General features: G+C 39.3%; 1 protein-coding gene across 1 annotated transcript in view; it reads left to right on the top strand.

Moving 5' to 3' along the window:
* Positions 1 to 13,291, top strand: part of Sema1a (semaphorin 1a) — a 233,220-nt gene that overhangs the window by 165,149 nt on the left and 54,780 nt on the right. The window contains 1 exon segment of the mRNA XM_070999542.1: positions 9,013 to 9,109. Coding sequence (XP_070855643.1) covers positions 9,013 to 9,109 — 97 coding nt within the window.

The following is a 13,291-nucleotide window of genomic DNA, read 5'->3' as shown; positions in this document are numbered from 1 at the left end:
TGTGCCCCCGTTGTAAATGAATGTGGGTTTGGGTATGGGTATGAGTAAGGTAACCTACACCTGACTGGATGTCACACAGGTATTGTACATCACTCCCACTTGGTGTTTGTTTAGGCACATGTAAAGCATATCTTGTCTGGGCCATGTCGCTGAGAGTTCGGTTGCCAGAAGCCAAGATCCACGATTAGGCGAGTAAACAAATGGCTAGGCGGAATGGGGACCCAATTCGCATAAAATTTCGTGTTCTCACGAAGAGCGGAAGGGTCCTCAAAGACGATGGAATGTGGGTCTCAGAAATTATGTATTCTACATTTTGCACATGTTACATTTAAAAAGCAATAGTTTGTCGAAGGTTTTACTTAACTTACTTTCATAATTATTTTCTACTCAGAAAATATAAATTGTAGTTTTTATTGAATTGACATACACAAATTTATTTAGAAACAAGGAAGAACGCTATAGTCGAGTACCTCGACTATCAGATACCCGTTACTCAGCTATATGGAGATATGCAAGCAGCAAAGCGAGATTAAAATGCGCCACCTACCGGCGGTATACAGATTTAAGCGTTATGGGCGTTAGAGTGGGCGTGGCAAATTTTTTTTTGGATCAATCGATAGGTATCGACGAGACCAATACATTTCAGTTAAAATTTTTTATCTAGCATGAAAATTGTGGGCGTCACAGGTTTTTGCGGTTTGTGGGCGTTAGAGTGGGCGTGGCACTCTACTGAAACAAACTTGCGCTGCGTAAGAAGCTCAGGAATCTTCACGCCAAATCTTAATAGCCTAGCTCTTATAGTTTCCGAGATCTCAGCGTTCATCCGGACGGACAGACGGACATGGCTAGATCGACTCGGCTAGTGATCCTGATCAAGAATATATATACTTTGTGGGGTCGGAAACGCTTCCTTCTGCCTGTTACATACTTTCCGACGAATCTAGTATACCCTTTTACTCTACGAGTAACGGGTATAATAACAACGTTGGGTGGATGACAATTTGCGCCACTTAAAATTAACTTGTCAACCTTGTAGCTCATCTTTCCTTTACTCTCTTTCAATCGAACAATCCCCATCTGAAGTTCTCAGATAAAGTCGCTTCGCACTTGGCTGCATATGTCGGTGGAATTCATGGGTTTCCTTCACGGAAACACGTGGTAATTTGTTGCGACAACTTGTTGTCAATAAGGAACACAACTGTGGCCCGTCTGATGTTCCAACAAGCCCCAAAAGGCACCAACAGGGTCGCGTGAAAAATGCATACGGACAAATATGCATTAAGTGCAAAAAGGATATCTGAAGGGAGAGCGACGTGGGTAAATAATTGCAATATAATACAATAATCATTAAAGCGGCCGGCAAAGTCCTGCCGGCCCAGGTCCTCTGGATCCTGCAGTGCATGTGCCTGGCGTTAATTGCTGCATAAATGGCATGAAGTTCATATCCTGTCACAGTTCGTGGCAACCGCAGGTTGCAGAAGGAGCTCAATGCCCGCAACTTTGCTCTTTCGGCCTAAATGAATTTACAGGCCTTTATGGCCTTTCCCGTAACGTCTACCGATTAATTTCATTTTGCTCGAAGCACGCCTGCTGGAGAACGCCATGTAAATGTATTGTTTTTACTTAATATTAAGTAACCCCTCTGTTCGAAGGAGTTCCTTAAAGAATGTGTTTTGGGACTTTAATTTATTTGAATAGGGAAACCTTCATTTGGGCTCTGGTTTTAACTACTTCACTTCCAGCCAAGCAAATTCCTCAACATTTACATAGTTATTATTACGCGCTTTGATTTTTACAAATGTTTGTATACCCTGTAATTTTGTTTTGATTATCAATCTATCTATCTTCATGCTAAATATTGTCCAAATTGGACCATCCATTGAGAAGTTAAAAGCAAATAAATAAATAGACGTTAGTTGGCGCTGTTGCGAGGTGTGCAGAATTAAAACAGTCGCTGCTTATATCTCTATAGCCCTCGCCCTCCCATGAGCTAAGTAACGGGTATCTGATAGTCAAATGCGTCGACTGTAGCGTTCTTTCTTGCTTCTCTTGTTTTATTTATAAATTGATGATGAATTCGAATGTAATTGGCAAACGATTTGAAATATAAATGACGTTTTCGATGTGTCAAAAAAAAAGAATCCCATATCCCCAGCGCCATTTGTAAATGGAGCTTCGTCACATTAAACAAATATTCAGGCGCGGGTGTCGTCACATGCAGTAAATAAATTTCATTTGGTCAAAACTGATTGCCTTAAAAAAGAGATGAAAAAGCTTATGAAGTGGAACAAATACTCCCCTCTGATGGGGGTTGCTTGAACGATTTTTATTCCCTTTATATTTGGTATGCAGGATATTTAATAAGACAATTTTGAATCATTTCTAATTGTTGTTCGAAGTCCATGCTGTGAAAAACTAAATTGGTAACATGATATGTAATGGAATGACTTGTTTACATAAGTCGATAGGCTTATAAAAGAAGAAAGCGTTAAGGAATTATTTGCTTAAAATTACCTTTAATATACGGAGAAGAAAATGAAATGAAATCTTCTGTTGAGAATTAGCGTTATCAATCCTATTTGCACTTGGAATTACGAAAATCCCCATAAAATTACATTGAGTCGCCGCAGAAAACGAAATTCCATCAAGATGCAGACTTCAGAGGAAGACGAAAATGACAACCTTGGTAATGGCCAAGGGGGATGGAGCAAAACAAAGAAAAAATCAAACATTGCAATTGAGCCAACAGGGGGATGAAAAAAAAAAATGTAGCCAGTCCTCCGATAAGCTGGCATTCGAAGGAGGTATGTAAGTATGCATGGCGGAACTGTCCCGTTCCAGGGTCTGCTCGCGGCATTCATTTCAGATTTCATTTCGAGGACCTCTAGGAGGATAAACTCCAGGGCAGGGTCCGTGAATTTTGGCCTTTTACCGTTTGCTCGTTTCCCGCATGCCTTTTGTGCGTCCGATTCGGTTTCGGTTTCGGTTTCGGATTCGGATTCGGATTCAGATTCAGATTCTGTCTTGTCTGGTCTGGCCATTTGATGTGCCCACTGTCGACCGGTGGCGTTCATTTCAATTAAATGCAAATTTCAACATGGGATTTTTTCTTCACTTTTTCCGGCCGCAGTGTTGTTTTTGCTGGGGTGTGTGGAAACTCTTCCAAAGTCGGGGAATGCTTTTCACGCGTCGCTGCATTTTGTTTTTCGGCGGGGGAATCTTCTTTTCTCATTCTACTCTCGAAAAATCTTTTTTTTTCGATTTCATATAATTTTTTTGAGACGTGCCAGGTATTCATTTGATACGTTGCATAAGTTATTGTCTTCTTTTTTTAAGGCAGCTCCAGCATTGGTTTCGTAAAAAACAAGGAAGAACGCTATAGTCGAGTACCTCGACTATCAGATACCCGTTACTCAGCTTAAGGGACAAAAGGGAGATGGAGATATGCAAGCAACAAAGAGAGATAGTAATGCGCCACCTACCCGCTATGTCAATATATGGCTATGTAGGCGGTAGACAGATTTAAGCGTTATGGGCGTTCAAGTGGGCGTGGCAAAGTTGTTTTGGTCAATCGATAGGTATCGACGAAACTAATACATTACAATTACAATTTTTTTCTAGGATGGCACATTCACGTAACAAACTAGATAGTTTCCGAGATATCCGCGTTCCTATTTACGATTTTTTGAAGATTGTGGGCGGTTTGTAAGCGTTATAGTGGGCGTGGCAAACTTTTTTTAAGCCAATCGATAGGTGTTCATGCGAAAAATACATTTCAGTTGCAATTTTTATTCCATCATTAAAACTGTAGGAGCCACAGTTTTGGACGGTTTGTGTGCGTTAGCGTGGCGAAACAAACTTGCGCTGCGCAAGAAACTCAGGAATCTACATGCCAAGTCCCAACTTTCTAGCTTTTGTAGTTTCCGAGATCTCAGCGTTCATACGGACGGACGGAAAGACGGACAGACAGACATGGCTATTAATCCTGATCAAGAACACATCTACTTTATGGGACGGAAACGCTTCCTTCTTCCTGTTACATACTTTCCGACAAATCTAGTATACCCTTTTGCTTTACGAGTAACGGGTATAATTATATTTAACATCTATTAAGCAAAACACCTCTTGGCGAGGTAAAACCCCAGTGACAATCTCATTTTCAATATACAAATGTTATAAGATCAAATTTTTTGACCAAAATAATAACCCTTTGACTAAATATAAAGGCTTTATACAAGTAAATATAAAACCTTTTCGCCTACACTGGCATATTTTATTGTCGCTTAATAAAAAAATGGGTACATTATTATCCATAGGTCTTTGAATTTTTGACCGTCTTTAATATCCATTTCGGATGTTTAGATTACATTTCATCAAAATAGAGTTCAAACAACTTAAGGGTTCAGAGACCTCCGTGGTACATTTCTTCGTTTAGGAAGCCTTTATCATTACCTATGTATGTCTATTTTTTTGCTGTGCGTTAGTTCCGGGGCTTTTTAGTTGTTTTTATCAAATTTTTAATTTTAATTTTTTTTTTTTTAAATATTTTTAGTGGTTCATTAGTGGTTTGACATTTGCTCTCCTGCAAGTGCACACGACTGATCATCACACCTGTAAGTGAAAGCTACTTTGTTTTCGCGCGCCATCTTGGGGAAATATTTACCGGCTTCACGGGGCTGCAAACCTGCTCAGAAATTCCGCAAGTGCGAATGAAAAATCATTAGGAAAATATTTAATAATCAGCTTATTCGGTCGCCACTTTTTTGTGATTGGTGTGGTCTTTCCCACGAGAAAGAGGATCATCATCAAAAAGTTGACCATTAAGTTGCTTGGTCTTTGCACGGTCACGTCCGCAAGTCAATGTCAAACACGAAGGACTACACTCCTCTCAGTTAGATATGCCGTACGTCAGAAATTTCATCTTATTTTCCGTTGAATTTGCATAATTTCGAGCAGTCAGACCGGCCCAGTTGATTAAAGTGATAGTCTCTGACGCCGGGTTCCCTTTTCTTTTTCCTGTCTGGCCGGTCTTTTGTTCAAATATACATACTATGAAAGTGTGCTCATGGGGAAACAGGAATTGGACTGGAGTTTTCAGTTAGCTTTTTGCAAAGTCAAGGTAAATATTAGATTTTTGGTTGCGGAATTTCTCGCTCTTTTCCGGTTTCACTTTGGCCTCTATGCAGATGAACGTGTGCCAGTCGGTGCGAACGGTGCTGTGTGCAGATGTAGGTAAGGCAAATATTAGCTTACATTTTTGGGCTTACAAAGTTTTTGGCCAGGTCGCCAAAAGGCCCGCGGCGACATTAAACTAAAGTTGAATTTCTAGCACAAAAAGTGCTTCGGGGCACCAGGCTGGGTAATGAGATGGGCTGGTTGTTGTGAGTGAGGAAAGCTTCAGAGACAACAAATGAGAATCATTATCATACAAATGAGAATGTTTGAGAGCTACAGCCAAGTCTTGGGAATTGTCTTTTTGTCAAAAGCAAATAAGATGAATTTCTATACCCTTGCTCAGGATATTTCAATTTTGGTCAGAAGTTTGCAACGCACTGAAAAAGGCAATTCTTTTCCAATAACATATGTATATATGTTCTTGATCAGCTTCACTAGACGAGTCGATATTGCCATGTCCGGCTCTACAAAAAATAGTCTCGTAGGCTTGAAAGCTATCGTTATGTATCTTTCCCAAAAGCCTTCGTTTTATTGCAGGCAGGATCGAGCAAGCCACCACGGGAGCCCCCAGGTCTTTCTAATCATATCACTTCTTCTATGGGCTATAGCATTATTTAGACTTCAGAATTACAAATTTAATTGTATAAAAATCGGACGACTATTTAGTTGCCATAGTGTATATAGGGATTATACTGTTCCTGTAAGATACGGATGTTTCTAATCGCTTGCTATGTTTTTAGCTGGCAGGATATACATATAAACCGAAGCTGACTTCCATTAACTCTATTATACTTTTTAACTTAAAACTAATTTAGTATTTTGTACGAGCTCTTAATGTAATATAATTGTTATTAAATAGAAAACTAAAATCCTATAAAACGAAAACCGAACTTTTCTGGCTTAATCAAACCAACATAATGTTTTTACCTCTATCCATTGCTCTTCCCACCTGTTACTTTCTGTTATTTTCTTGATCAAATCGTGCTATCTTTCTCTACTTATTTAGTCTGCAATAATTATTTTTTATCAGTTATATATACTTTCAGACTTCCTCAGCTTTTGTTTTCTTTCTTTTTCGTCGGCTGCTTTTGTTGCTTTTAATTACAGAGCCAAATTAAAAAATGTCGCTTCATTTGAAGGGTTTTGTTGCAGGTCCAGGTTTTAACTTTTCATGTGCTATAGTTGGCACACTTCTCCTGCCCCAAAAAACACCGCCCCCGTAGTTGTGCACATGTCCCGCGTGTCACGTTAAATGTCAGGCAAACAAAAGGCTCTTCTGTCTCGTGCATAAAAGCGTTCATCCTACCCATTAATTTTTGCATTCGTTTTTTGCTATTTTCGGCTTTTTTCCACCCGTTGAAATGAAAAGTGGACGAACATGAAAAGCATCCAAATGCGCTTTCAATAACCAGGTGGCATACCCCAGTCCTTTTCCACGCTCCCATTTTCGCGTTGAAAAGGACATTGAGTGAGAAAAAAGAGGAAAACTTTTTCGCTCTTTTGTGGTTGACCGAACATTTGCAGTTAAAAGTTAAAAGCTCGCTGAAAAGGCAAAAAAGTTGAGAAAAGTAAGACAAAATATTTTTTACATTCTGCAACATTATTGACCGAATGCTGGCAAAGGTAAAAAATACAAGGTGTGCGAATAAAAGACAATTATACCCGTGCAGAGTGGAAAATTATTTCAGGGTGGATAGATAGGGGATAGATCCCCCCACTTGGGTTAAAAATTTTATGTAGTTTATATTTTATTCCAAATTTTGTATTTCTCATTAAAAGAAACTTCATCTTGCCGAAGTTAGCTTCCTTTCCTTGTTTTTAAAGTTAAAATATATTGGGTTGGCAAGAAAGTCATGTCGTTTTTTTTCAATATTTTCAAAGATGATTTATTTATATCAGGACTTATAATTAATCAATTATGTATTGGCCGTTTTGTTCGACCACTAATGACCATCTCTCGGGCAGCTGCATAATTCCGCGCTCGAAGAACTTTTGGTCTTTTCCAGCAAAGAATCGAGACAAGTGGTTTTCGACAGCCTCATCTGAATCAAAGTTTTTACCATTCAAAGAGTTTTGAAGAGAGCGAAACAAATGGTAATCTGAAGGTGCTAAGTCCGGACTATAAGGAGGATGTGGTAGCACTTCCCAATTCAGCTCCGTTAATTTTTGCCCAGTGACCAAAGATGTGTGGGGCCTAGCGTTGTCATGGTGAAAGACTATACCCTTGCGATTAGCTAGTGCCGGCTCCTTTTCTTTAATTTTTTCCGCCAAATTGGATAGCTGGCGACAGTACACATCTGAATTGATGGTTTCATTCCGTCCCAGCAGCTCAAAGTGCACTACACCCTTCCAATTCCACCAAACAGACAGCATAACTTTCCTCTGATGGATATCGGCCTTTGATGTGGCTTGGGCTGGCTCATCTTTCTTGCTCCATGATCTTTTTCGTTGGACATTATTGTAAACAACCCACTTTTCGTCGCCAGTAATGATCCGCTTCAAAAAAGGATCGTTTTTAATCCGTTGCAGCAGAGAATAGCAGATGTTGATACGCTTAGTTAGGTGAATTTCCTTTAAGTTATGCGGAACCCAAACATCGAGCTTGCTTACGTAGCCAAGTTTCTTCAAATGGTTTTCAACCGTTGTATGCGACACACTGAGCTTCTCTGACATCTCCCGCGTTGAATAGCGCCGGTTTTCATCCAGCAAAGCCTGAATTTGTTCGTCAAAAACGGCCGATGGTCGACCAGAACGTGGGGCGTCTTTAACTCCAAAATCTCCAAGCCTGAATTTGGCAAACCAGCGCTGACATTGGCGATCACTCATGGCATCTTTACCATACACTTCGCACAATTTTTCGCGAGCTTCGACCGCTTTTTTTCCTTTTCGGAAGTAAAAAAGCAAAATATGCCGAAAATGCTCACTTTGGTCCTCCATGTTTAATTTGCTATAGCTTCCACAAATGTTATCGAATAATTACCAAATTTTCGTCGATAGTACCTAAGACAATAAGCTTTAAAACGATACTAAAAAGTGTGACCCTGGTGCTCGATTAGTCGTAAATAAATTAGATTAAAAACGATTACTAAAAAAAACGACATGACTTTCTTGCCCACCCAATACAAGTTTAAAACATTTAATACACTTAATTAAGCGAAACTGTATCCCTGTTAATATACTTACATTAGAAAATATTTATTTTTCGCTAACCAAATACTTGATGTGTTTATCATTTCAGTGAAGAAACTGAATAATTTATCCGAGCTTCAGAGTTTACCTTGCGGCTTATTTCCCGTGGCAACTGCTTATTTTTTTGTACGGTCAGACAGATAGATGAACTGGTTGCAGTTTGTGGCAAGTGGCAGGCAACAAAGATTTTCCGGAACGGTTGCAGAAAGTAGATGCAAATAACTATAGTAAACAAACGACAAAAATGGTCCTTGCCGCTGCTGATTATGTTGCTGTTGCTAAACGGGCTATTCTTAGTGCAGCTGCCTTTTTTCCATATCAGCGGGGAAAAGTCGCCATCAGGACTCACAGCCCCATGCGGCATTTTCCATTTTCCTTCTTGCAACTTCAGCTGGGTCCCTGTGCGACGCCGTGTGGCAGCATTTTCCTCTGCTTTTTACTTTGCTGCCTGCCAGATTATCCGCTTGCCTTCTTCCTTTCTTCTCAACTGTTTTTTGTCGCCTTTAACGCTGCCTAATTGCCTAATTAGGCATTTGCTGGCCGAGCCAAAACCATCCGGCCAACTCATCTGTCTCCCAGCCATTTTTGCATTTCCCCCCTTGCCGAGTGCAATTTATTTATAATCCTCTTTTCATTTTGCCTTTGCAGGTCCCGAAGATGTACTGAAGTTTGTGGGTAACGAAAGTGTCGTGGATCACTTTAAGCTCGTCACTAAGGATGGCAACAGTCTGCTCATCGGTGCCAGGTAAAAATGCTTAACCATTTAACTTATTTGACAAAGCAACAAATATAATATGACACATGCCGTAAGTGATGGGTTTCCAATTAAATACTTGCACATGTTGTCAATTTTTGAAGTACCTAATAGGATAAAAGATGGTTTTAGTAATATCTTTTATATTTTTGAGGATTGCTCCCCTTTTAATTATAAGTTCCATTTGGATTAGCTCCAAAAATTCTTTGATTTAAGGGAGAACATTTTTAATATTAGGAATGCTTACCCTAGTGGAAAACGCACATAAAGCAAACTTCAATTTACTTTTGCAGACATTGTATTCAATTTAAGTAGAAGACACGAGCATGTTCACTTCCCCTTATATGTACAAACATGACAAACTTTCTCAGGACCGAAAATGGCGTTGCTTTCGAGGGAGGAAGTCTACCCTTAGCTAGTTCTCGTGGCAACTTTGATTTTGCAACGCTGGCAAGAGAAACAGAAACAAAAACCAGTGCCAAGGGAAGCGAAAAGTTTTGCAGCAGGTGCCCCAAAGATATGAGTAACTGTGCTAAAGTTTTCAGTACTTCCTTTTTGAGATATAACACCTAAAGACTTAAAGGGTTTTCAAGATTGGGCCAAGACTCAAGCCTTTTTCTTAACTGAGGGGCGACTATACAACTGTTCTATACCGCAAATATTGGGCTTGTTTTATTTTGCCTAGACAATGCCATCATATGAACACTTCAAGACACCCACATGTACACATATGAACATATTAAAATGTTGCACTCTTTTTGGGTCCCAACGAGACTTTATAAACTTGACTGATTCTTCGTCTTTGTTTGGAAACATAGAAACTTTTTAGTCTAGGAATGCTTGCAGCTTGTAAGGAAAGGCATCAACACATAGGATAAAATTCCATTATCAAACTTTAAACCAACTCTTAAAAACGGAAAACGAGCATTTTTTGCTTTAAAAAATATCAAACTCGGACAGATTAGGCATGAAGATTCTAGAGATTCTTGCGCAGCGCTAGTTTATTTCAGCAGGGTGCCATGCCCACTCTATCGCTCTAAAAAATCCCATAGCGCTATAATCTGCTTAAAGTGTAAATGGGTTTATGTTTTAATTATGGTGGCTTGGTGTACATTCTTGGCAACATTCGCTTTGCTGCTTGTATATCACCATCTCCCTTGCACTTCCCTTAGCTGAGTAACCGGTCTTGTTTTTCTCGGACAATTTGTTAAGGCTTGCTTTGAACTTGTAATTTCTTACAAACATGAAAACAACATTTACCCGCTTTCAGCGCCAAGTGATTTCTGTGGCAAAAACTAATTAATGTGCCGGGCAGTCAAAGTAGTTACGAAGGCAAAAAGAAATCTTATGTGATGGTTCGATTCTAACGATCGAAGGGTAATGCGTTATCTAAAAGACCAAAGAAATTTCAAATAGTTTATGAAAAAGAGCACTGAAAGCTTAAATGTAAAGATTTAAAAAATTTAATTAGTTAGGGCTAGTGGGAGACTCTACTTCTGTCTTTACGCATGGCTAAATTTTTGATGAATATGAGCTCAGCCTGCAATCTCATTTGTTACAATGAGTACTGTTTTTGGCCCATTGTTTATGAAATTGGCGAATCCCTTTCTGGTTTTAAAATCGTTATTATTGCATTATGCTGCTCGAGATAGAAAACTTTTTTGTACCACTTGATAATTATTAATAATAAAATAGATATTTGTTATTTAAATGTGTGTGAAAACAAATAATATTTTGTTATAATTAATTTAAGTAAAAGGTGCCAGTTTTTTTATGGTCTATTATAAATAAATATTTTAATAACTCAAAAATCTCTCACTCTTTTAGTGGGTAGTAAAATATATTTTCGTGATAGTTCAAGTGAAAGTTTGTATGTGAAGGTGCGATTGTTTTTTTTTGTTTGTTATTTCACTACAGTAACTATACTGTACTTATGTGATTTCATAATGACCAATTTTGTTGGAAGTGACGTCTATCGTCTGGTTCACAATTATCACATATTTATATTTGTTAGCCTCAACCTCTATAAAATGTTATCACGACACTGATGTTGGTGGATGGGAACCGAAGTTTTACATCTTTTAAAAATCACAGCCGTGTTACAGAGACGGGCTCTTTGGGACTGTTGTAAAATTAGCCCCACATTTCTATATTATTTACATATATAATAAGTTGTCTGAATTGCTTTTATAAATAATTTACAATGTGAAGATAATGTGGCAGTAAAATACAAAAGCATAACCAAGAAGTAACTAAGGCCGGAAAATTAAAGGGACCCCAAACACACACACACATACATTTGATTACCAATATAGGGACTGACATTGCTGTGGGTAAGGGTGTTCCAGTTTTTCTTTTTCGCACGCATGAACAAATTTGTATGCCGGCAATGTCGTTGCCAGAGTTGCCACTTACGTGATTAATGGATTTTTAACAAGTTGCACACTCGCATTGCGAATGGGAATTCACACACGCACATATCCACTTATCAGACCCCAAAAGAGTCAATGTAACCAAAGGAAAACCTCTCCGACGACTGTTGGTGAAAGCCAAAAAGCGCCACGTGTGTTCGAGTGTGTGCGTGGGCTTGGGTTGCGTCGTGTGCGTACGGGTAGGTAGGTGTTTTTTAGGGTTAGGGCGAACCAACTAAACTAGGATGACAGGCGGAAATGCGAATGTGACACGCGTTTTGCATGTGAAACGTCATGAACAATGTTAAAAAAGAGTGAGTGGAAAGGAAAGTTATACAAGAGAACTTCACCCCAGTCCTACCGATCGCCCATTTTCAAGAGCGGGGCTATACCGATATATATCCTGTGGCTAAGCAGGAACTATGTTATGTGTGTTATCCCTTGCCTGATGTCAGCCAGTTTTGTCTTTTTATTAAGAATAATAAAAAAAAGGTTTATTGGTTGACAAGAAGAAAAATTTTTTTCCCATAAAAAGGCGGAGCCTCGCGCATCTTAGTTCGAAAAACAAAACATTTAAATGTTGCTTCGTTTTTAAATTTATTAATTATGCCACAAATAGTGGTCAAATTCCCCATAGTGTAATGGACTATCGTGTGATGTCCATAATAGACACGAAAAAACGCTATAGTCGATGGCCTCGACTATTAGATACCCATTACTCAGCTAAAGGCCGAGCGAGAGGCATGAAGATGTGCTTAAAGCAAGTCTGCTTCTTTTATTCACTAACAGACCTACCCTATAGCGCCATCCAGCGCCACCTATCAGCACATAGTACCAACTAGCCTATAGCATCAACTAGCCAATGACGCCCCTAGCGCTTGATAGCGTATTGGTGAAAACAGCTGATTTGCTGCATGTGGTGTGCAATCTCAATTGAATTGCAAAATATTGACTAATTTTTGGTCATAACTTTTTAATCCGATTTCAATCATTTTTTCATATAGATGGGTATTGATAATAAGAACAAAAACTCGTTGAAACTTTTAAAAAATACATAAAAATGTAGGCGCTAGACGGGTTTAATTGTGTTATGTTCGTTTGTGGGCGTTAGAGTGGGCGTGGCACCCTGCTGAAATAAACTCGCGCTAAGTAGGAAGCCATAGAATCTGCATGCCAAGTCTAGCCCTTATAGTATCCGAGGTTTCAGCGGTCATACGGATTGACAACATGGCTAGACCGACTCGTCTAGTGATTCTGAACAAGAATATATATATTTTATGGGGTCGGAAACGCTTCCTTCTGCCTGTTACATACTTTCCGGCGAACCTAGTATATCCTTTTACTCTTTGAGTATATATATTCTTGATCGGGATCGATCTAGCCATGTCCGTCTGTCCCTACGAACGCTGTGATCTCGGAAACAATAAAAGCTGCAATACTGGGATTAGGCATGCAGATTCTAGAGATTCCTGCGCAGCGCAAGTTTGTTTCGTCAGTTTGCCACGTCACAAACCGCCCACAAACTTCAACAAATCGTTCATATGAACGCGGATATCTCGGAAACTATGAAAGATAGGGAATTGGGATTTCAGATTCTGATTCCGTAGCCTTGTACGCAGCGCAAGTTTGTTACGAGAATGTGCCACGCCCACAAACCGCCCAAACCCGTGGCGCCCACAATTTTCACGCCAGAAACAAAATTTTAACTGAAATGTCTTAGACTCGTCAATAGCCATTGATTTATCTTAAAATAAGTTTGACA

This window comes from Drosophila suzukii, chromosome 2L (genome assembly GCF_043229965.1).
Source record: "Drosophila suzukii chromosome 2L, CBGP_Dsuzu_IsoJpt1.0, whole genome shotgun sequence".
Lineage (NCBI taxonomy): Eukaryota > Metazoa > Arthropoda > Insecta > Diptera > Drosophilidae > Drosophila > Drosophila suzukii.
Note: the sequence above shows the minus strand (reverse complement) of the source record. Positions and strands in the feature narration are given on the sequence as shown.